This window comes from Eptatretus burgeri, chromosome 11 (genome assembly GCF_056783735.1).
Source record: "Eptatretus burgeri isolate ZD-2024b chromosome 11, Ebu_testis_v1, whole genome shotgun sequence".
Classification (NCBI taxonomy): domain Eukaryota; kingdom Metazoa; phylum Chordata; class Myxini; order Myxiniformes; family Myxinidae; genus Eptatretus; species Eptatretus burgeri.
The window spans coordinates 69973820-69996663 of record NC_140971.1 but is presented as its reverse complement, the minus strand read 5'-3'; the positions used below and the strand labels follow the sequence as shown (position 1 = coordinate 69996663).

The following is a 22844-nucleotide window of genomic DNA, read 5'->3' as shown; positions in this document are numbered from 1 at the left end:
AAAACCCACTCCGTGGGAGGTACCTCCTGTGCAGCTTCCTTCGCAGGGCAGCTCACCGGATGATGGGATTGGGGCAAAGCCTTCGGGACCCCAATCTTTGATAGGAGGGAAACCACGGGGTAACATCCCTGGGTCAGATTGCGGGAGAGTGTGTCGGAGTGGTGCTGAGGTGTCGTCCACCAGACGGCGGTCTCCTTTGGGTTAACCTGAGGCGGTCCCTTCGGGTGGGTGCCTGGAATGTCCTATCCCTAAGAGAGGATGATCACCTGTCTCTGTTATCATCTGAGCTCAAGCGTTTGGACATCGGGATTGCAGCTCTCTCTGCGGTTCCGAGCCCGGATTGCGGCGAGATAATGGTGGGTGGTTACAGCTACTATTGGTCCGGTCGCCATGTTAGTTACCGTACCCAAGGCGGTGCTGTAGCTGTGTCCACATAGCTGACCCCAATGATAATTGAGGTAACACCGGTCAACGAGCGTATTATGAGATTAAGGATTCGTCACTCCTTAGGTGTCATTTCCCTGGTCTCTATTTATGCTCCGACTGAGGCGAGTGATGTTACCGTGAAGGACACATTCTACGCCACACTCGAGTCTGTGGTTGATCAGTGCCCCAGACGAGATACACTTCTAGTCTTGGGGGATTTCAATGCATCGACTGGAACTGATAGGGATGGTTATGAGGTGTGTGTTGGTCCCCATGGGTCAGGAACTATGAACCAGAATAGCACTAAGTTCCTTGACTTTGCAAGAAGTCATGGACTTAGGGTGGCTGGTTCATGGTTTCAGCGCCCGCAAGCTCATCGCTGGACTTGGTATTCCAACGCTGGCGGTGTGGCAAAGGAGATTGACCATGTCCTCATTGACGGTCGCTGGAGGATGATCCAGAACTGCAGGGTCTACCGGAGTGCTCAGTTCCTCAATACTGACCACAGGCTTGTTGTAGCAACTCTAAAGCTGCACCTTAAATCCTGGAGAATGGTACCATCCCAGCCTAGGCTGGATGTTGCCAAGCTCAGGGATGAGAGAGTAGCTGAGGAGTTTGCGAACAGGCTGAGTGGACACTTGGGGGTCTGGGTGCTTTGGGGGGTCCTGAAGAGTTGTGGAACACCTTCAAGACCACCGTCCTTGATGTTGCCGGTGGATGCCTTGGAGTTCACCGCAGGGCAAAGAAGAATTTTGTCTCTCAAGGGACACTGGATACCATTGACCAGAGTCGCAGGGCCAGGCTGAATGGCAGAGCCGAGCTGTTCAGGGAGCTGAGGCGTAAAACTGTACGTGCACTGAGGGTGGACAAGGAGGCCTATGTGCGAGGAATCTGTGAGGGGGTAGAGCATCACCTGTGGACAGGTGATTCTCGTCCCGCTTACAGGGGGAATTCGCGCATTACGTTCATCCAAGCCCATCCCTCGGAGCACTGCAGTTCGAGCAGAGAGTGGTAGGCTCTTGACAGAGGAGTCTGAAGTGAAGGCCCGCTGGGCCGGTTACTTCGAGCGGTTGTACCAGGCTGATCCCCCAGCTGTCGAGTTGGACGTCAAGGGTGTTACAATCCCTGTTGCTGACCCTCGAATCAACTGTGGTCCACCATCGCTTGTGGAAACACGGGCTGCGGTGAACCAGTTGAAACGGGGCAAAGCTCCAGGGATCTGTGGCATCCATGCCGAACTTCTCAAGGCTGGTGGAAATGCTGCACTCGCGTCGTTGCATGCAGTTTTGTGCTCTGCCTGGAACACAGGCATCATCCCAACTGACTGGAAGAGGGGCCTTGTTGTCCCTCTCTGGAAAGGGAAGGGTGATCGCCAAGACTGCAACAACTACCGAGGGGTGACGCTGCTCTCAGTGCCGGGCAAGGTCTTTGCTCGGATAATTCTTGATAGGGTTCGCCACCATCTGCTTGAGCACCAGCGTCCAGAGCAGTCAGGCTTTACACCAAAGATGTCAACGATTGACCGTATCCTTGCACTTCGTGTACTCACCGAACGCAGACGAGAGTTTCGGCAGGGGCTGCTTGCAGCCTATGTTGATCTCTGTAAAGCGTTCGATTCAGTGAATCGGGATGTCCTCTGGAGGATTCTTGGTCTTCGTGGGGTGCCACCGAAACTGATCGATCTGATGTCTGAACTCTACTCTGGTACTGAGAGTGCTGTGAAGTGTGGTGGTACCGCCTCTGACTTATTTCCAGTTGTTACTGGAGTTCGTCAGGGATGTGTACTTGCCCCCACACTTTTCAGCACTTGTATGGACTGGATTTTTGGGAGGATGTCGGAGAGATCAAGTTGCGGTGCATCGTTTGGCAATGTCAAGATCTCGGACCTTGATTTTGCAGATGATGCAGTCATCTTTGCGGAGACTTTAGACATCCTCTTGGGGGCCCTCGAGGTACTGAATGAGGAGTCGGAGCCGTTGGGATTACGGATTTCTTGGGTCAAAACAAAGATCCAGGCTTTCGGTGACATCTTGGATGCTGCTGTCCTGTCTGTGTCTGTTTGTGGTGAGGATGTTGAGGTCGTGGATAGATTCACTTACCTTGGCAGTGATATTCATGTCTCCGCAGGTTGTGAGCCGGAGGTCAATAGACGTCTGGGTCGGGCCTGGGGAGTCATGGATTCACTGGATCATGGGGTGTGGCGCTGCCGGTACCTGTGCGGGAGGACGAAAGTCCGAGTCTTCAGGTCCTTGGTACTTCCAGTCTTGCTCTATGGGTGCGAGACTTGGACTTTGACCAAGGATCTGAGACGGAGACTTAATTCCTTTGGTACCAGGTCTCTTCGGAGAATCCTTGGCTATCGCTGGTCGGATTTTGTGTCCAACGAGCGGTTGCTGAGAGAGACTCGGATGAGATTTGTTACCTGCATAGTCCGTGAGCGTCAGCTGCGGCTGTATGGACATGTGGCTCGTTTTCCTGACGCTGATCCTGCTCACCAGATTCTCTCAGCGAGGGAGTCTCATGAGTGGAGGAGGCCAGTGGGCCGACCACGTGCCTCATGGTTACAGCAGGTTGACCATCATCTGAAGGAGATGGGGATGGGCCTGGCATCTGCCTGGGGGATGGCCAGACGGAGGCCCCTGGAGTACCGGCGGAAAGTGGACGCAGCGACGCGCTGTTCTGGCACATGCTCCCATACCTGACCTGACCTGACTCAGTCTCCAAGGTGTTTGCCCATAGCTCAATGGAGTACTGCTCTCCACAATGGGCTGGCTCCCCAGCATTACGTGTCTGTTGGATTCAGAATCTGAAACTTAAAATTATTGCAATCTCCCATGATGAGGCTGAAGCACAGAGTCTGTTGCTCATACATTGCAGGCAAGTCAGTGGTCTCTGCTTTCTGCAGTATATTTTCCGATATTTCCTCCTCTACTCTCCCTCCTCCAACCCTCCCTATCGACTGCATGATGCATGTGTTCTTACAGTCACCCCCTCCTGATTAGGCTTCCCAAATCGAGACTGTCTGCACACCTCAACTCTTTTATTCTTCATTTCTCTCAACTATAGAACAACCTTTCAGAGGCTTCAGGCAGGCAGTGTACTGCCATCACTTGTCATCCCCAATTCTGACCCAGGATCTTTATTACCCCATTAGTCTTTCCTAACACAACCATCTTACCTGCTACTTAAAGTTTTTCCTCCCCTCTTTTCCTGTTCATAGATTACCTCTATTTTGTCCCACTATCAGTTTTGATCCTGCTGTTCAATGAGCCTCACTCCTGTCAAGAAAAAAACTAAAACACCACATAAAGAGGGCTTCAAGCAGGCGGTGCACCACTACTCGGGTAAACCCTTACCTATAATCCTTTCTTTATCCCCATTAATCTGACCAAACCCAACCCTCCTACTTTTAGGTCACTGTGTTTCCACCCCTTTTTTGCTGTTTATTCATTCCCTTGCCTGTCAAGTTAATAAGCGACTTTCAAAACGAGTAATCAACCACAAAATGCTCAGTGTGCATGTGCACAAACCCCGAGAAACAGGACTGTTCGGGGCACCTTTAAATATATCGAGTGCGCGAGAGAAGGATTATTACCTAAAATGGCTCATACATATTCTAAAAGAAGCTGAAAATACTTGGAAAAGTACTTGCGAGAAAGAGCTGTGCCTCTACACAACGAAGGACTTGGAGAACTTTCTCAGCTCACCAACCGAGCAGCTGCTCGTACTGCAAACTCTGGAGTGGATGGACATGTGCTACACAAACCCCAACGGATCGCAACCATTGAATGGATTTGAACCTTGTGAGAATGCCTCCTGTGAATATGGCAAGCTTGGCGATTTATTTAATGGACGTCAGCAATTGGAAGGACAATGCTGTGCATGATTACCAAGTTATGGTACTCAACTCTTCGGCAAAGGACATCTTTGATATGAAAATACACAAAGCTTGTGCCGGTTATATTTACATGAGAGCTGGACGTATCAGGTTGACTTCCCCGAGGAAGACACTATATCTGGTTCGGATGCTTCTGAACACCGATGGGAAGGATATATTTGGTGCTTGTGAATGTACAGAGTAAGTTGATAATGATATTTACTACTCATCTGTTGGGGAAGGGGAGGTGGGAGCTATGAGGGCTATTATAAATATATTGTTTGGTTGGTTTCGCAGCAATAGAAATACTAGATTTTTGCATCTATTGCGAAAAGGAGAAGCATCCATGTGTGTGTGTGTGTGTGTTTTTTATCCAATGTGGTCGCTCGCATTAATAGGAACTCCATACCTGTCTTATCCACAGGTATTTGTCGTATTTCTTATTTTCATGAGTCATATTTGTATCCAGGAACAATTTTGAAATTTCCACTCCGACATTAAAATGCTAAAAATGTTAGAAAGACGATTTGACTGACTGATTTCGCATGAGCAACGGCAGGTTAAAAGTGCCTGGACGAGCAGAAACGGGTCAAAAAGACACACACACACACACACACACACACACACACACACACACACACACACACACACACACACACACACACACACACACACACACACACACACACACACACACACGCAAAAGGCCTCGTTAACATTCATACTTCATTTTGAAAGTCACGTATTCCCTTTTGCCCTCAATCATGGAAACGGAAAAAGGGAATATATATATATATATATATATATATATATACATATATATATATATATATATATATACATACATATATATATATACACACACACACACACACACACACACACACACACACACACACATACACACACACACACACACACACACACACACACACACACACACACACACACACACATTTTCCACTTTTAATTGAGCAGTGAATAAATAAACATTTTGGAATATAGTGTTACGAATTCGTGCCCGCAGGCGTGCGATCGGCCGCGTACCTCTAATCGCAACCGCGTCGCCCACCGGATGGACAATTCAGTCGTGACTTTCCGGAGCTAACGCCGGAACCGTCACGGGTGGGTCTTCAACCCCACCACGGCCGTGCCAATTGTCTACCCGCGCAAGATAGGGTCACTCGCCGAATTCGATACACCTAAGTACCTGCGCGGGGAGCCGACCGGGCGGCCGTACCTCGACGCAGGTCGGCTTGGGACACGAACCGCTTAAGCGGTCCGTTCCGTTCTGCAGTGATAACCGAGCGGGTATTATCGCCGACCTCGCCGGATCCTATTCTATTTAACGGGTGTTTAAAACCCCACTATTTATTCCGCGATGCAAGATGGCATTTTCAATAGGGGAAAGAGGACGCAATGAACGGGATACATTCAAACCAAGCACATTTATTTAGACAACACTTATGCAGGAAAATAGGGAACAAAAGCAAAACACGCATGCAGTTCATTTATGAAGATTGCGGGACGTACGCATGCAACTATACAGCCAAACATAATGCAAAGGAAAGAGCTTATACAGTCTATCTATTATGTACAGTCACTTATACAGTTTTACTTGACAGACGGCACCATGACAACATTCATTCAAAAGCCCAAAAGAAAAGGACCCCCTCACAGATAAGGTCAGGCTGGACCACTTGGGTCTTTATGACGCGGGACATGGAAGACCGAACGGGTCCCGCAAGATCGTAGCAGGTTACCTGCACCCTCGAGGTGCCTCGGTGGTTGGCGAGCTCTCTCCAGCACTCTCCTCCTGACTGCGTGGCAGAGCTGGTCCTCCACACACAACCCTCGTGACTTTGCGCCCAGAGGGAAAGGCAGCACCTCTACGTCATCCACCCCCAGAAGGCGAAACCACCAAAGCCACGAGCTTGGACCGCACCAGCGACAGACCCGAACACAGACTCAAAAGATAAAGGACCAAGACCAAGTTCCAGCTCGAAACCCACCAAAGAAAGACAGACAAAGGCCACCCCGAAGACCAAGACACGAAGCTCGCGTGCTGTCCGCCTTATATCCCCTGGGGCTCAGCGCTTCGCCCCTCCCCGTTTTCGGCTCCGCCTCCCTTCGAGCCTTTGAGAAGCTTCTCGAAAAGGGGCGTTCCTCAGCTCCGAGCGCCTCATTCCTCGTATCCACCAATCGCGAGCGAGCTGCCGCGCCCTTCCACTCGCACCAAACGCGGAGAAAAAAAGGCGGGAAAACCCGCGCACCATTGGAAGTTTCTTTTCTCGGTCTTTTTACTCGCGTTCTCGAACGGTTTTCGACGCGGAATGGGTTGTAGCGTGGTTTGTGGAGGATGGTGTTTGATAGCTGGCATAGCGGCGAAGATGGTTAGATGGTGGCATACTTGTTGTGGCGATTGTAGTGTGGTTGGCGTTTGGCGTGGTTGGTGGCGTTGTGGTTGTTTGGGGGGCAAAGTTGGTTGCTGTAATGGTGGTCGTGATATGGTCGGCCCAAAATAACGATAGCAACAGAAAAACCTACCTCAAAGGGTCACAACCCGGTGAACACGAAGAATTCCCTCAAAACAACGGTGGGGAAACCTATCTGAACACTCACTTCCCGGGATAACTGATCTAAGGAACCTTCATGGTGTTCTACGAATTTCCACAGCCGTAACAATAGCCACAAGATATGTGTGGCTTACCACTTTACATCTCTCAAAGATGGACTGAATATAAACAATATTTTTCAGTTTTATAAAAACATTTGCTCAGTCATCTGCACAGGAAAGGGTACCCCTTGCAAAGCCACCAAGATCTATATGGTGGTTGAATAATCCAAATGTATAAAAGCACTGTGTATTAATTTCTCTGTCAAGCAGGAAGTGACCTCACATTTGTCACTGAAAGGGAGCATGTGCAATATTACTGTTTGCACCATTCACCATTTTGTTTCCACTCAGGAAAGGTGAATTTATGTCGTCCAAAATTTTACGACATGTATCAGAATATGGATTGATCATATGACCATTCCGGTTGTTTCAAAACTGTAGCACTATCTGAAGCGAGACGTTAGTTATTTTTATTTGCAGTAAAAATATACAAGAGTGAAAAATTTTACTCAGTCAAGTATTACTTTCCTTTTTTATTTTTATTTTTAACAATAATCAATACCATTTCTTTGTATACACATGGATGAGAGCGCAGCAGAGACAACCAGAGAGTTGGTCTCAAAGCCATCCAATGCTCGCCTGTTTATACATTTATCGTTTTAAAAAGACTCGTCTAATAATATATTTTTTTATAAAGCATTGCAGTGAAGTCTCATCCAAATAATTTTAAAGCAATGTATGTATTTGTATATTGTAATCAGTAAAAAATAGTGTGGTAGATAAAAACATTAGAAAGGAAATAACTTGCACCAAAAACTTTAACATTTTCACGCTCACGCTGATGCTCACGCCAGGGGTATCGCTATAGCTCTCTGTTCTTTGAACAGGCGAGCTAAAAAGGAGATTATTGTGCGAGTGGAAGCAGAGGCAAAGACAGAGGCAGAATGAGGAGCAGGTGGCAGCAAGGTGACAATCACAAGCAAAATACAGAACAGTGCGGTTCGAGAATGAAAGTCAGCAAGATGCTGAGAGAAGGAGGGCAAATGTGAGGCAAAGGTTGGCTGCAAGACTGGCGAACGAGATGCAGGAGGAAGCAGACAAAAGGAGAACAGATGCAAGACGTAGAACCGCTGAAAGGATGGCAAAAGAAGTACAAGAACAGTGTTTAAATGAGGAGACAGAGGAATGCAAAAGCAATGGCATGAGTGAGAGGCTATAGAGGAGCAGTGCAACCAGCTGACAACTCGACTTTTCTTTATGAAACAAAAGTAATTCCACAAGCCTGTGAGTTGTATTCTTAACAACTGTGCTGTGATGGTGGGTGGGGGGGGGGTGCCCTTGGCACCATCATTTTTGATATCACAGGCTTTACACTGGTGATAAATATTTTGTCTTGTTTAGTAAATCAAAAGAAGAAATGTGCCTTTCCTCAATTTCATAATACTAGTGCATGCCCGTACGTGCAAAAAAAAAAAAAATACTTTCAAACAACCACACAGGCCGTTCCTTCGCTCTCGTAAACGACGACTGGATTGAGGCATTGTGTTTATCTATAAATGCGCACAAGAAATCGAGAAAATATTAGAATACAGTAAGTCATCACTATCCGGAAGGCCGTATGTTGTAACCGGTAATGGGGAACGTGCTCTAACTTGGCCATAACTTGGGAACCACTTGTCCGATTAATTTCAAACCTTGCTAAGGCAAATAAACAGAGATTGCTGGAATTATAGATAGAAGATAGATACTTTGGGTGCAAAACGCCAAGCAACGTGTCCTGTCATTGGTAACTAAATGGCACCCTTTCCCCATCGGCCATGCCTACGCAGCAACGTGTCCTGTCATTGGTTTGGTAAATAAATGGACATAACTTGGGAACCACTTGTCCGATTAATATCAAACCTTGAAAAGGCACATATTCAGGTCCCCAGCAATATACCTGGCAAGTTTCAATTATATTGGACCAGTGGTTGTTGAGAAACAGCGGTCGCAGACACACACACACACACACACACACACACACACACACACACACACACACACACACACACACACCTGGAATTTTCGATTGACTAGTACGTGCCCATAAAAAATAAATAAATAAATGAATATTCCAACCGCGAGCAACAAACAACAAGCACACAGGCCGTTTCTTCGCTCTCGTGTGCCCGGACGTGCGTGACCCGGAAGTTCGCATATTATTCGCAATTTAGTTTTAATACCCAATTATTCAATTAGCGCCAAATTATTTTACCTTTTCGCAATGTCGTCGCAAGGAAAAACAAAACGAGAAGAGAAGAGAGAGGAAAAAAAATGTACTTCCTGGTTCGGAGCATACCTGCACTCTGATGTTACCGAAATTTATGCACCGTCTAATATGAAAACGATCATAACTTGGGGCATTGTGTTTATCTATAAATGCGCATAAGAAAGAGAAATTATTGGAATACACGAAGTCATCATCATCCGGAAGTCCGTACGTTGTAACCTGTAATGGCGAACGCGGCTGAGCTTCCCTTCCCCATCGGCCACGCCCACGCAACGTGTCTTGTCATTGGTTTGGTAAATAAATGGCCACAACTTGGGAAGCACTTGTCCGATTAATATCAAACCTTGAAAAGGCACATCCTCAGGTCCCCAGCAATATACCTGGCAAGTTTCAATTAGATCGGACCAGCGGTTGTCGAGAAACAGCGGTCACACACACACACACACACACACACACACACACACACACCTAGAATTATAGATAGATGTACACATTTTCACAATGCATAGTGCACTTCACCTCCACCAAAACAATGAAGTTCAACATCACCTTGGCCATCTTTGTTCCTTTCGTTCTGCACTCTTCTCTCTCCGAAGTTTCGCAGCCTCCACTTGGTACCATTCTTCAAACACAAACACAGGCTCTGCCAAAAAAACAATGCAAAAGCTCATTAAGGTTAAATGTGCTATGATGTCGAATGGCATATTTTCTTTGGACTTGTAATATCAGCTTCCACCACTTCTGGGAGTATGATTTTTTCTTCATTTATTTGACAAGGTGATCTCCACGATGTTTGTCACACTCAACATCTCTGCTTTGTTGCATTCTCTTATGCTAATACTTCAACAAGTTTGGTGTCTGGGAGTATTAATTTTTTTTTTTACTATGTAATAGCTTCCTGTGTACACCCTGAAGAACAACCACCACTTGGGAAACAATATTGTCCAGCGGTGCATGGAAGTCAAACAAACACAAATAATAAACCAATGTCACCCGCAGGGTGACCCGTATCTTGCCAAAAGGTGACCACGTGTGACTTCTTTAAGGTCACACTGAGGTGAACAGAGCTGCTATCCACCAGGAGCGACTCCTTGAGGAATATCTGCCGACGAGAGATTCTGATGAGAATCGTTCTACAGAGTCACCATGAAAAATATGCTTTTGCCTCATAACGTCACAATGTCTCAAGCTTGACATATCTAGAAAGCACTCATCGAGGTGTTCAATTTGAGGTACTACACGATATGGTTCCTAAAACTTGAAAATTTGACCTTGGGGTCAAATATGTTTGACCTCAGGCGCTAACCATGAATGTCAAGACCAATCGCCACCAAAAATTAATCAGCTGAGCGCCAGACCATGAACTATATTCCCATGAAGTTTGAAGACGATCCGATCAAAATTACTCAAAAAATAAGGGTTTCGTCGACTCCCCTGATTTGCGACAAAGTGACCTTGACCTTTGACCTTCAAAATTGTGTGCTGAAAGGGACCTCTATAGGCCTCTAATATGCGAAGTTACAAAATTTTCCAATGATAACTGTGCTCTGCAGAATTTTTTATACGTGATTACAGACAAAAAAAAAAAAAAACATACAAGCTGACTAACATATCTTGCAAAAACTTCGTTTTGGCAACATAATAACTTCCCCACTTCTATGATTCACTTGCAATACCAACTCCCACCAGGCAGCGGTATACGATATCCATTTATGTACATAGAGAGAATTGGGTTCCTCCCCCAATCTAAATCCCCTGCCACAACCGAAGTACAACCACCAATTTTCAATGCATTCCGTCCAGCTGTTCGTGTGTGTGTGTGTGTGTGTGTGTGTGTGTGTGTGTGTGTGTGTGTGTGTGTGTGTGTGTGTGTGTGTGTGTGTGTGTGTGTGTGTGTGTGTGTGTGTGTGTGTGTGTGTGTGTGTGTGTGTGTGTGTGTGTGTGTGTGTATAGTCTCTGTCTCTGTCATGCACAGCCACATCTTTTAAGTTACAAACTCAGGGTACAAATACAACTTTGTGTAGAGGTAACACAGGCTATTTGGCCACAGCCTCACACAAGAGTGTTGGGGGGGGGGGGGGTGGGGACGTAAATTCTCTAAGTAAATGTGTGTTCCTCTTTTATCTGGGCAGCGCTGAGGTTAAAGCACTCTTTGCATGGGTAAATTTGTTCCCCTTCCTTTCTCCCAATCACCACCCCCCCACCCCCAAAAGAAAGAACAGAAGGACCTGTCAAAGCCTGTCATTGTATGCGAGACATTTCAGGACGAATGGGGGGCAAAGGGTGGGATGTGAGGACGAGGACGGTTGGGGGTGAGGGGTTAAAGCCCTTCATGCATGGGTAAATGTCTTCCTTTCCTTCTCACCCAAAATTGACAAATACTATGACTAATTGGTCCATCAGCGAAGGGTAGGCTCTGCTAGTGAGTACATAGAAATCAAACAAAAAATAAAAATAAAAAAAAGAGATACACAAACAGACACAGATACTTCTCAAATTATATGCTTTATAATAATATTGTTATTCTTTCCACATGTGAATGTTTGCAGATGATTTGGTGGTGATGTAAGACTGAGGAAGAACTTCAGGATGCAGTAGTTGGGAAGCAGGAAATTGTTAAGTTGGAGAACTAAGGATAAATGTGAGGAAGACAGAAGTAATGGTGAACAAGAAAGAAGGAAGAGAAGATGTGGATGTGAGGGAAAAGACAGGAACGGAAATTTATGGAGCTGGTTTGTACTCTGGAAGGGGCAGTTACAGTGAGGATGAGAAAGACAACGACAAGGGATGAGTAGGCCAAAATGAAGGGGTGTCTCAAAAGAGGTGATTTATGATCGAAACATTCTAGTTACAATGTGTAGTAAAATACTATCCGATTGATAGGCAGAAAGCAGCTGCGTTACTCTCTGATAATCTGAAGCTTATCAAAATCAAAAGCCATTCTGACAAATGGAACATCTCTTTCAAAATTAGCAAATCATAGTCTCACCCAATCACTCCAGAATAATTGTCAAACAAACCCATCTATTTCCATGGTCAGCCACTGAAAGAGATTCAGTTTCTTGAATTTCTAAATCTCGTCATCAACCATGACCTCTCCTGGGCCAAGCACATAGTAAATATGGTATCCAAAGCCAGTCACAGACTGAGCATCCTCTACTGATACAAGTCTTTCCTTTGAAAAATCAGAGCGACACAGTCAACAAGACCTTTATCTGGAGCTCAATAGAGTACTGCTCTCCACTATGGGCTGGCAGCCCAGCATCACATCTGGCACTCCTGGATTATGTGGAATATAAAGCTCAACATTATTGAAATCTCCAACAAAACACAAAGGTCTGTATTCACAATGCAGGAAAATCAGTGGTCTCTGATTCTTCCAGAAACCACCTTCTGGTTAAACTACCAAAATCTAAGCTGACTACACATCTCAAATCCTTTGTTCCTTGCTTCTCTCGTCTGTGGAGCTGCCTTCTAAAGGCTGTTCTTTCCCACTCTTCCCTCCATTGCCTTCAAGCAGGCAGTGCACTGCCACCTCATGCCATTCCCCATCCTGACCCATGATCTTTACTCCCAATAAAGCCTTCCTAACTCAACCATTTTACTTGCTGGTGTCAGAGTTTCCTCCCATTCATTTATTCCCTTGCTGGTTTTGCCCAATTATTGTACTACCCCAATGTCAATTTTACCTTGCTCTTCCATGAGCCTTACTCATGTCAAGAAAATAAAGTGTCGACTCAGAAGAGTTGAATTTTTGCAGCTGTTTGTTTCTTGATGACGAGAATGTAAGGCCACTAACTTCTCTGACGGGAATACCAATCTTTGCGTAGCTGCTAAAAATAATAAAATTAAAGAAAAAAAAAAACGATTGTTGTTAATGGCAAAAATATATAATTTGGCAGTGCATAGATACAGGCCTAGCTATCCACTCAGGGAGCGAGCAGAGGGGAGTGTGTTAATGGGACATTCATCACAACCTTTTTAGATGCTGAATTCTGATTGATATACAACACACGAACAGGAAGCTTAAAAAAAAAAAAAAAAAAAAAAAAAAAAAAAAAAAACTCACCCTCCCCCTCCTCTTCGTTTCTTCCTTATTTTGATCAAACTGTCGAGGGTACGTATTAGGCACGGCCCATGTCAGGAAACAAACTCTCCTCATGCATGTATGTAGATGTCTATATGCATGTCTTGCTGTGCTGCTTAATTAGTGGTATCCTCTATAAGACAATTGTTTACGGATGGATGCAGGCACGCAGAGACCGAGTTCCTTTTATACATTTAGTTAGGGAATTTTAGCAAATTGTATTGACCATCTGTGAAAAAATTGCTTACCAAAAAATTTCTTCACCAACGTATTCATCTAGGTGTCTACGAACACCTATCAATTAGTGCAAACCCAAATCCTTGTGGAAAATTCTGGGGAGCCAATCAAAGTTCGGGTGCTCAGAGGGCCTGCGCGAAAAAAAAAAAAAATCGGAAAATTAACTTTGGCAATATTGACTTGTGGGATGTCTAACTAGGGGTTTTTTGGGGTGCTGAATTGATTCCAACCATTAGATTTGAGGAAAAATGAATCCCTGACCGTAAAATATTGATATGATACATTTTTAGATATCTCGGACTGTGTTTTGTGGTAATTTGGCTCAATTGAATTCAGATTCAGGAAACTCTATCCAAGTTCACTTTGTACGGCAACCATGTAGTCAGATTCTCAGACCATGAATGGTCCGGCACATGGACCGACATCACGATAGAAACCACACTCATGCGTGAGGCAAAATCCTCCGGTGGTCTAAACAGAGGCCGCTTTCGGAATGAGTCTTCTCATAAGTCTTGGGTTCAGACTAAAACACTTCTCGTTCATTCACCAAGAGCTAGAAAGAAGCATGGTCAAATGTGGGGTACCTGTCCACACCGACGTTAAAAGAGCCCAAATGAAGAGAGATAACGATGCTGTCAACACCATAGTTGGGTGGTTGGAGGAAGTCAACCCTTTCGATGCCACATGGGACAAGAAGACTCTGTTGTCCTTCTCAACTGGCTTCAGCAGCACTCCCGAAGACCAAGTCGACGCTGATCAAGCAGAAGTTGGCAGAGCCATACAGGCTAAGATGGATGGGAAAACTGTTGTGGATGCAATGGTAACCAAACACAAGGTCAAATCACTTGCAAGCCTCAGATCTGGACCCAAAGTCAATGGGGAGAAGCTGGTCATTGACTCACTGAAGCTATTCAACCGCCTCATTGTCATCAGTGAGCGTGAAGTCAAGACCAAAGAGGCTCTGCGCTTTGAGTTGATGCCAAAAACGATGTCTCTGTTTGACAAAAATCAAAAGTTGCGAAAGCCAGACAAGGCTGCCCAAAGCAAGGTCCCTGAAGGCATGTGTGGCACCTGTCGAACAACCCCCTGCACAAGCCTTGTGGTTGATGGTGGGTGGCTCCTGCACAATGTCAAGTGGGAGGCTAACCTTACTTGGAAGGATGTTGCCGAGAGCTACCTCCGGTTTGTGAAGTCCATGGGGAGCCATCGCCTCCGGATAACGGTGGTCTTTGACGGCTATGGCAGCTCCACCAAGGACCATGACCACTTGAGACGAACACAGAATGCATGCTGTGACATTCAGATTCGTCTGGATCTCAAAATCATCATTGCAAGAGAAAAGTTCCTCGATAACAAGAACAACAAAGCCCAGTTCGTTCTGCTCCTTGCTGAGACATTTAGTAGGAATTGAATCAGTGTACAGCAATGCTCCGATGATGCCGACACCTCCATCGTCCGCGCAGCTCTAGATGAGGCAAGAGAGTCCCTGTCTAGGTGAGGGCTGAGGACACAGACGTCCTGGTTATGCTGATTCATCATGTTGCAGACCATCCGATCTTCCTCACGACAGCCAAAGAAACATCTTACGATGTCGGAAAGATCCGGGAGGCCCTCCCAGTGATATACCGGAGGTATCTCATCTTCTTGCACAGCTTCTCTGGCTGCGATACAGTGTCTGCAATTTTTGGGTTTAGAAAACCAACTTTGCTAAAGGCCCGGTCACACCTTGACGTTTTAGCCAACGTATGCCGATTTTTGAATTTTTTTTCTAAAACGCTGGCACACGTTGAATACGTTATGGGTAAGTTTTGATAACATTGAGAGCACGCTGGCATACGTCGTAGTACGTTGCCATACGTCGTTGTACGTTGGCTTTAAACGTTGTACTTTTCGGTTGTCCTCAAATTTTTTCATGCTTGAAATTTCACGACGTATGCCGGCGTATGACTCACACGTTCCGCTACGCTGGCCACAAGTTGTATGCACGGTCTGCGATCGTTGACAGACGTCAACACATGCTACTTGTAAGTTAATCATAAGTTGAGACACGCCAAGGTAATGTTTAGAGTACCCGAAACTTATTTCCTACCTATGATTAACGTGTTGTTGGCACGTTACGCGATCGTTGCCACACATCGACAGACGTTACTTTTAAGTTACTCATAGGCTGAAAGACGTCGGTATAATGGATCGTCCTTGCGTCAGCGTCCACGGCCACGGCCAGGACACTTATTTGCAGCATTCTTCAAACTTTTCTTCGGCATGACGAGGATGTTCACACTTCGATGTCTAGCTTGGCTATGATTCCAATTGTCCATCGGTAGCGTCTATTTAAAATAGTCGAGTTTGAGCGTTTTAACACGTTCAGAAGAAACGTTTCAAATTTCCAAACCCCAGCGTCAAAAAAAAACAAAACAAAACAAAAAAAACAAAGGCGAGTGACAGCAATTTAAATCGTTCATTGTAAACAATGAAACTAGCTGAGTGGTACCGTTTAAAAGTCGTTGAGTGTAAAAAAATCCAATTGTTGAGCGCAAGCGTCTACTTTCAATAGTGGAGATGCAGCCATTTAAATCGTTGAGTGGCAGCCTATGAACCTACCCGTGGACACGCGGACGCAAGGACGATCCATCATAACCCACACCCTCCCCCTCACACTCACCTACTACTGCCAACATGAACAAACTACTACTAATACTAATACTAATACTAATACTGATACTGTTACTGCTGACATGGACATCGACTCAAAAAGGACTCGAAAACACTGTTGGGTTTCCCTTTTATGAGCAGCATTTTTATATACCAATTCCCAAAACCGCTGGGAACACGTCTTTATATGGCAGTTGTAAGCTAGAAACACATTCATTTTTTTTTTTTTTGTCAACTGGAAGACGTCATTGGAATACGTCTACATATGTCGATGTGTGTTGGGACTACGTAAAGAATTGGTTCAAAGCACGTCAAACATAAGTTAGAAATAAGTTTCGCGTAAAAAAGACATTACCGCGACGTGTTTCGACTTATAAGTAGCCTTTGTGGACGCGTGTAAGCGTCCACATATCGTGTGTAAAACTTATCCTCATCGCATGCGAACGTGTGTCATACGCCGAGTACGTCGTAAAATTTTGAACATGTTCAAAATTTCTTGACGTACTCTACTTACTACGACTTATGATAGCGTATTTAGCGTTCTACTCGCGCATACCAAACTTACCCATACCGTATTCAACGTGCCCCAACGTTTTAGACACACTTTTTGTTACGTCGGCATACGCTGGCAAGATCGCCGAGGTGTGACCGCGATTTTGACCCTTCCATTTCTACGGCAGTTATGATTTGAATCGTTGTGCGTCAGCCTTTTAATAGGCTACGCCACGACATCGTCGGCGATGCGTGCAACGCGCTATGCCTGAGTTAGACTATCGTTGGGCATCGGTTGTGTAGGCCAACAACAGGTTCAGCATTCGTTGGTATAAGTTATCTATAACACAACGAAACGTTCTGTGTAGTTACCAATGCGTTATACATAAGACCAAGTCGCTATGAATACGTCCGAATCTTTAAAAAAAAACATCAAAAGTTCAACGTAAGCCAGCGTTTTACATAAATTTTAGCACGTTGCCATCGCTGGCTAAAACGTCAAGGTGTGACCGGGCCTTAAGCAAGCTCTGCAAGACTGATGAAGCAGAGAGGGCAATGGACGTGTTTATGGACATCCGAGCTGAGAAAGGTGATATCATTAAAGCAGGCAGTGATCTTTTCATGCTCATGTTCCATGGGAAATCCTCCAAAGACTTGGAAGACTTGAGATTCGACATCTTCAGCAAGCAAGCTGCTACTGGGAGCATAAAACCTGAGAAACTCCCCCCGACAACAGGAGCTGCTGCACAGCACTCTCTCTGAACTTACCAACAGACTAGAGACTGGCTGATGCTGCAAAGTCCATCGTTGGATGCCCGGGACTATGGATGGCAACTCACTGAGCAAGGATATGCACCAGTACCTTCTACAGACCACATTGCACCAGACTACCTCCTGACGTTTGCCAGCTGCAACTGTACGGGGGACTGCAGCTCACTCAGGTGCTGCTGTAAAAAGCAAGGAGTCAAGTGTATTTCTGCTTGCGGCATCTGTCATGGTAACTCTTGCCTGAACATAAACCAGCTGGATGACAAGAGGAGTGAAGAAGATACTGAGGAGTTTGATGAATAAGGTTGTAAAAGCTGACGAAGCAACATTTCCATTGAGCACAGTTCTGTTAAAAATGTCAATGAAATACATTTTATATGATCAAGGAGTGTTTTTTTTTTCTCAAAGATAATGGTTGGAATCAATTCAGCACCCCAAAAAACCCCTAGTTAGACATCCCACAAGTCAATATTGGCAAAAGTTAATTGTCCGATTTTTTTGCGCAGGCTCTCTGAGCACCAGAACTTTGATTGGCTCCCCAGAATTTTCCACAAGGATTTGGGTTTGCACTAATTGATAGGTGTTCGTAGACACCTAGATGAACACGTTGGTGAAGAAATTTTTTGGTAAGCAATTTTTTCACAGATTGTCAATACAATTTGCTAAAATTCCTTAACTAATTAGATGCCACTAAGTATGCCAAGATTCAGCAAAGCTCATAACATGGGATTTTTTTTTAACGTCCAAACGCTCGTGTTTATCAATGCATGCAGTTGCCAGGATGGGAAAAGTACCCAGAGTGTACAGCTCAAATGCTTAGCGTTCATCAATGGTTACCTGTTCTTGATACCTTCTAATGGTTAAGTGCTGTGTCGATGCGACCCTATAATTTAGCACCAGTGATGAAATTTAACCTTTGCAAGATGGATCTACATTTATAGTTACACTTTTATCAGAAACGGGGTCATATGTGACTGGTTAGTGTGGTTTTTTTGTACATGCGTGATTGATATTGTCATGGAAACCTTTCCTACAAAATTAAAGATGCTTGAATCAGAAATGTATATTTTTCATTCTATCCCAATAATAATTTCCAAAACAGAAAAAATAATACAAACGTTATTGTGAATGATGTTGTGTAAAAACTAAAAATAAGTGACAAAGTTGTTGACAGGAACAAAAGTTTGTTATTGTACTTCACTGCACAAAGCATAAAACTTCTTGAACAGTCCAGCATGACCCCACAGGAAGAGACAATTTGAATCTCATGATCAACTTTAATGTATAAACACTGGTAAACAATTACCTACATTAAAAAAAAATAGTGTATTACAAAAATTGCAACTTTTGTTTTGTAAACAATACATAAAAAAACATCTTGGGGTCGAAAGTGACCGCATTTTGGTCATCTGAAGGTTCAGGTACATTATTCACAACAATCTTCCACAAACATCAGGGCTACAGCTTGTGGGTTCACTGAAGAATCAATGTGTTGTGGAAAAAAAAAAGGTGAACCAAGCACTCCTTTGTGTCTACCTTTCCACCAGCCTGACCGAACAACACTTACCAACTGTATTGGCCGACTCTTTAGCCTCCCGTGCAGAGATCCCCCTGTAAAGGGAAATAAAATAGATGCTGGTACATTCACTCCAGGATACAAAATGTGTAGTATGTATGAATGTATTTTTGAGTTTGAGGGTAGAGAAGTAGCTGTCAAAATCCGAATCGGGTTTCTCCCTCCCCCCCCCCCCAAATTCCCTCTCTCATGTTCCTTTTGTCCTGTTGCATCCTGACCTGTTTAATGTATTAGTACTAGCTAGCTCTTCCATGAGCATAGACAATGCACACAAAAATGTCAAACAAAAACCACACTATATAAAATTAGAGAAGTGTGTGTTTGTCCGATTTTGATGCACTCCATAACTGCTGGATGGAATGAGTTGAAAACTGCTGGTTGTACTCAGGGTGTGGAGTGGAAAGTTTCACGTGGTGAAAAGTTAATAGTCCCCAGGGGTTTAGTGCAGGACAGTGTATGGTCACTGGTCACTGCGCCGGAGCAGCACATTGCTGCGTCCACTTTCCGCCGGTACTCTAAAGGCCTCAGTCTTGCCATACCCCATGCAGATGCCTGGCCCATCACCATCTCCTTGAGATGTTGATCAATCTGCTGCAACCAAGAGGCACGTGGTCGGTCCATTGGCCTCCTCCACTCATGAGGATCTCTTGCCGAGAGAATCTGGTGGGCAGGATCAGTATCAGGAAAACAAGCCACATGTCCATACAGCCACAGCTGATGCTTACAGACTATGCAGGTAACAAATCTCATTTGAGTCTCTCAGCAACCACTCGTTGGACAGAAAGCCCAATCAGCGAGAGCCAAGGATTCTCCGCAGAGGTTTGGTACCAAAGGAATTAAGTCTCCATCTCAGATTCCTGGTCAGAGTCCAAGTCTCACATCTGCAGAACAAGACTGGAAGCACCAAGGACCTGAAGACTCAGACTTTCGTCCTCCCGCACAGGTACCAGCAGCACCACACTCCATGATCCAGTGAATCCATGACTCCCCAGGTCCGACCCAGACGTCTGTTGACCTCTGGCTCACAGCCAGCAGAGACATTAATATCACTGCCAAGGGAAGTGAATTCTCCGTGACTTCAACATCCTCGCCACAAACAGGTACAGACAGGAGAGCAGCATCCAATATGTCACTGAAAGGCTGGATCCCAGCCTTGACCCAGAAAACCACAATCCCAGCAGTTCCAACTCCCCACTCAGGACTTTGTGGGCCCCCAAAAGGATATTCAGTCTCTGCAAAGATGACCCATCATCTGCAAGATAAAGGTCAAAGATCATAACATTCCCAAACGATGCACCGCAACTTCATCTCTGACATCCTCCCCAGAATCCAGTCCAAGCACTGAAAAGTGTGGGGGCCAGTACACACACCACGATGGACTCCAGTAACAAATGCAAATAATTCAGAGATGGTATCATCACATCCCACAGCACTCTCAATACCAGAGTGTGGTTCAAACATCAGATCGATCAGTTTTGGTGGCACCCCACGAAGACCAATAATCTTCCAGAGGACATCCCGATTCACTGAATCAAACACTTTACAAAGATCAACATAGGCTGCAAGCAGCCCCTGCCGAAACTCTCGCCTGCGTTTGGTGAGGACCTGAAGAGCAAGGATACGGTAAATCGTTGACCTCTTTGGTGTAAAGCCTAATTGCTTTGGAGGCTGGTGCTCAAGCAGATGGTGACGAACCCTATCAATAATTATCCAAGCAAAGACCTTGCCCGGCAGTGAGAACAGCGTTACCCTCGGTAATTGTTGGTCTTGGCAATCACACTTCCCTTTCCAGAGAGGGACAACAAGGCCCCTCTTCCAGTCAGTTGGGATGATGCCTGTGTTCCAGGCAGAGCACAAAACTGCATGCAACGACAAGAGTCGAGCATTTCCACCAGCCTTGAGAAGTTCAGCATGGACGCCACAGATTCCAAGGCTTTACTCCATTTCAACCGGTTCATCGCAGCCTGTGTTTCCACAAACAAAGGTGGACCACAGTTGATGGAGGGTCATCAATTGGGAAAGCAACACCCCTGACGTCCAACTCGACAGCTGGTGGATCAGGCTGGTACAGCCGCTCAAAGTAACCGGCCTAGTGGGCCTTCACTTTAGACTCCTCTGTCAAGAGCCCCCACTCTCTGCTCTAACTGCAGTACACCTTGGAATGGGCTTGGAGAAACGTAATGTGCAGATTTCCCTGTAAGCAGGATGAGAATCACCTGACCACAGATGATGCTCTACCCCCTCACAGATTCCTTGCACATAGGCCTCCTTGTCCACCCTTAGTGCACGTACAGTTTTACACCTCAGCTTTCTGAACAGCTCAGCTCTGCCATTTCGCCTTGTCTTGTGACTGGTCAAAAGTATCCAGTGTCCCTTGAGACAAAATTCTTCTTCGCGCTACGGTGAGTTCCAAGATATCCACTGGCAACATCAAGGACGGTGGTCTTGAAGGCACTCCACAACTCTTCAGGATCCCCAAAAGCACCAGGATCCTCCAAATCTCCACTCAGCCTATTTGCAAACTCCTCAGCTACCCTCTCGTACTTGAGCTTGCCAACATCCAGCTTCGGCCGGGATGGTACCATTCTCCTGGAGTTAAGGTGCAACTTGAGAGTTGCTACAACAAGCCGGTGGTCAGTATTGAGGAACTGAGCACTCTGGCAGACCCTGCAGTTCTGGATTATCCTCCAGCGACCATCAATGAGCACATGGTTAATTTCCTTTGCCACACCACCAGCGTTTGAATACCAAGTCCAGCGATGAGCCTGTGGGTGCTGAAACCATGAACCAGCACACCTCAATTATCATTGGAGTCGGCTTATTGGACACAGCTACAGCAACTCCTTGGGCATGGTAACCATCAGAGCAACCGGACCAATAGTAGGTGTAACCACCCATCATTATCTCGCTGCAATCTGGTCTCCGAACCTCAGAGAGTGCTGCAATACCGATGTCCAAACGCTTGAGCTCAGATGATAAGACAGGTGATCATCCTCTCTTAGGGATACGACATTCCAGGCACTCACCCGAAGGGACCGCCTCAGGTTAACACCTCAGCACCACCCTGACACACACTACCACAATCTGACCCTGGAAGGTTACCCCATGGTTTCCCTCCTGTCATCAAAGATTGGGGGTCCCAAAGGCTTTGCCCCAACCCCATCATCCAGTGGGCTTCCCTGCAAAGGGTAGCTGCATACTCCCACAGAGTGGGTTTTCAGATTTTTTTGCTTTTGGTATGTTTTGCAGAATGAAGTGTTGGAGGAGGGAGGAGTGGGGGAGGCCCCAATTATCTCCTTGTCAAAGTGTATCATATAGCAGCCTTCCTAATAGGTGTGTTACAAAGTCAAACTTAACTACAGTAATCCTGGGGGCATTATTCCATCTGTAATTCTGGGAGGATTAACGTGTCTGGAAGGAGAGGTTATTCATGATTCAAGATTGCCATGTTGTGTGGATCCGGTTTACACGTTTTTTTCCCCCCACGTGCTGTTTATAATTTTATTTTCATTTCATTATTCCCCAAGTTTCAGCACCACCCTGGCAGCGAAATACACTGCCCAGGGACACTGTAGAGGATTTGAGGGGTGGAGACTTGAGTAAAATTCTATCATTTTCAATGCAAGTATAGTATACAAATAAATGCTTCCTTTGCCATAACACAAAACAGAATTTATTTCCTAAAATAGAAGTTGTGGGGTTTTTTTTGGAAAAGGAAAAGCAAGTTTTTCTGAAACAAAGGAAGAATAAAAACAAGGACAAATGTGTTCAAGAGCCACGTCCTAAAGGTTTTGTCTTCACCAGAAGAACAAGAACAAGAACAAGAAGAGGAAGAAGAAAAAA

At 45.4% G+C, this 22844-nt stretch overlaps 2 protein-coding genes across 10 annotated transcripts in view; one reads left to right on the top strand and one right to left on the bottom strand.

The window, feature by feature from the left end:
• Positions 1-22844, bottom strand: part of TAF1B (TATA-box binding protein associated factor, RNA polymerase I subunit B) — a 77442-nt gene that overhangs the window by 16744 nt on the left and 37854 nt on the right. For all 8 annotated transcript variants that reach the window (XR_015049442.1, XM_085846859.1, XM_085846861.1 and 5 more), the window contains 2 exons: positions 18993-19036; positions 9739-9832 (listed from right to left, as the gene is read on the bottom strand). Coding sequence is in view for 7 of the 8 variants with exons in the window: in XM_085846859.1 (XP_085702985.1) it covers positions 9739-9832; positions 18993-19036 (138 nt within the window). In the remaining variant the exon portion in view is untranslated. The remainder of the gene's footprint in view (positions 1-9738; positions 9833-18992; positions 19037-22844) is intronic.
• LOC147017325 (uncharacterized) overlaps positions 1-22844 on the top strand; it is a 133090-nt gene that overhangs the window by 75747 nt on the left and 34499 nt on the right. The window lies entirely within an intron of this gene.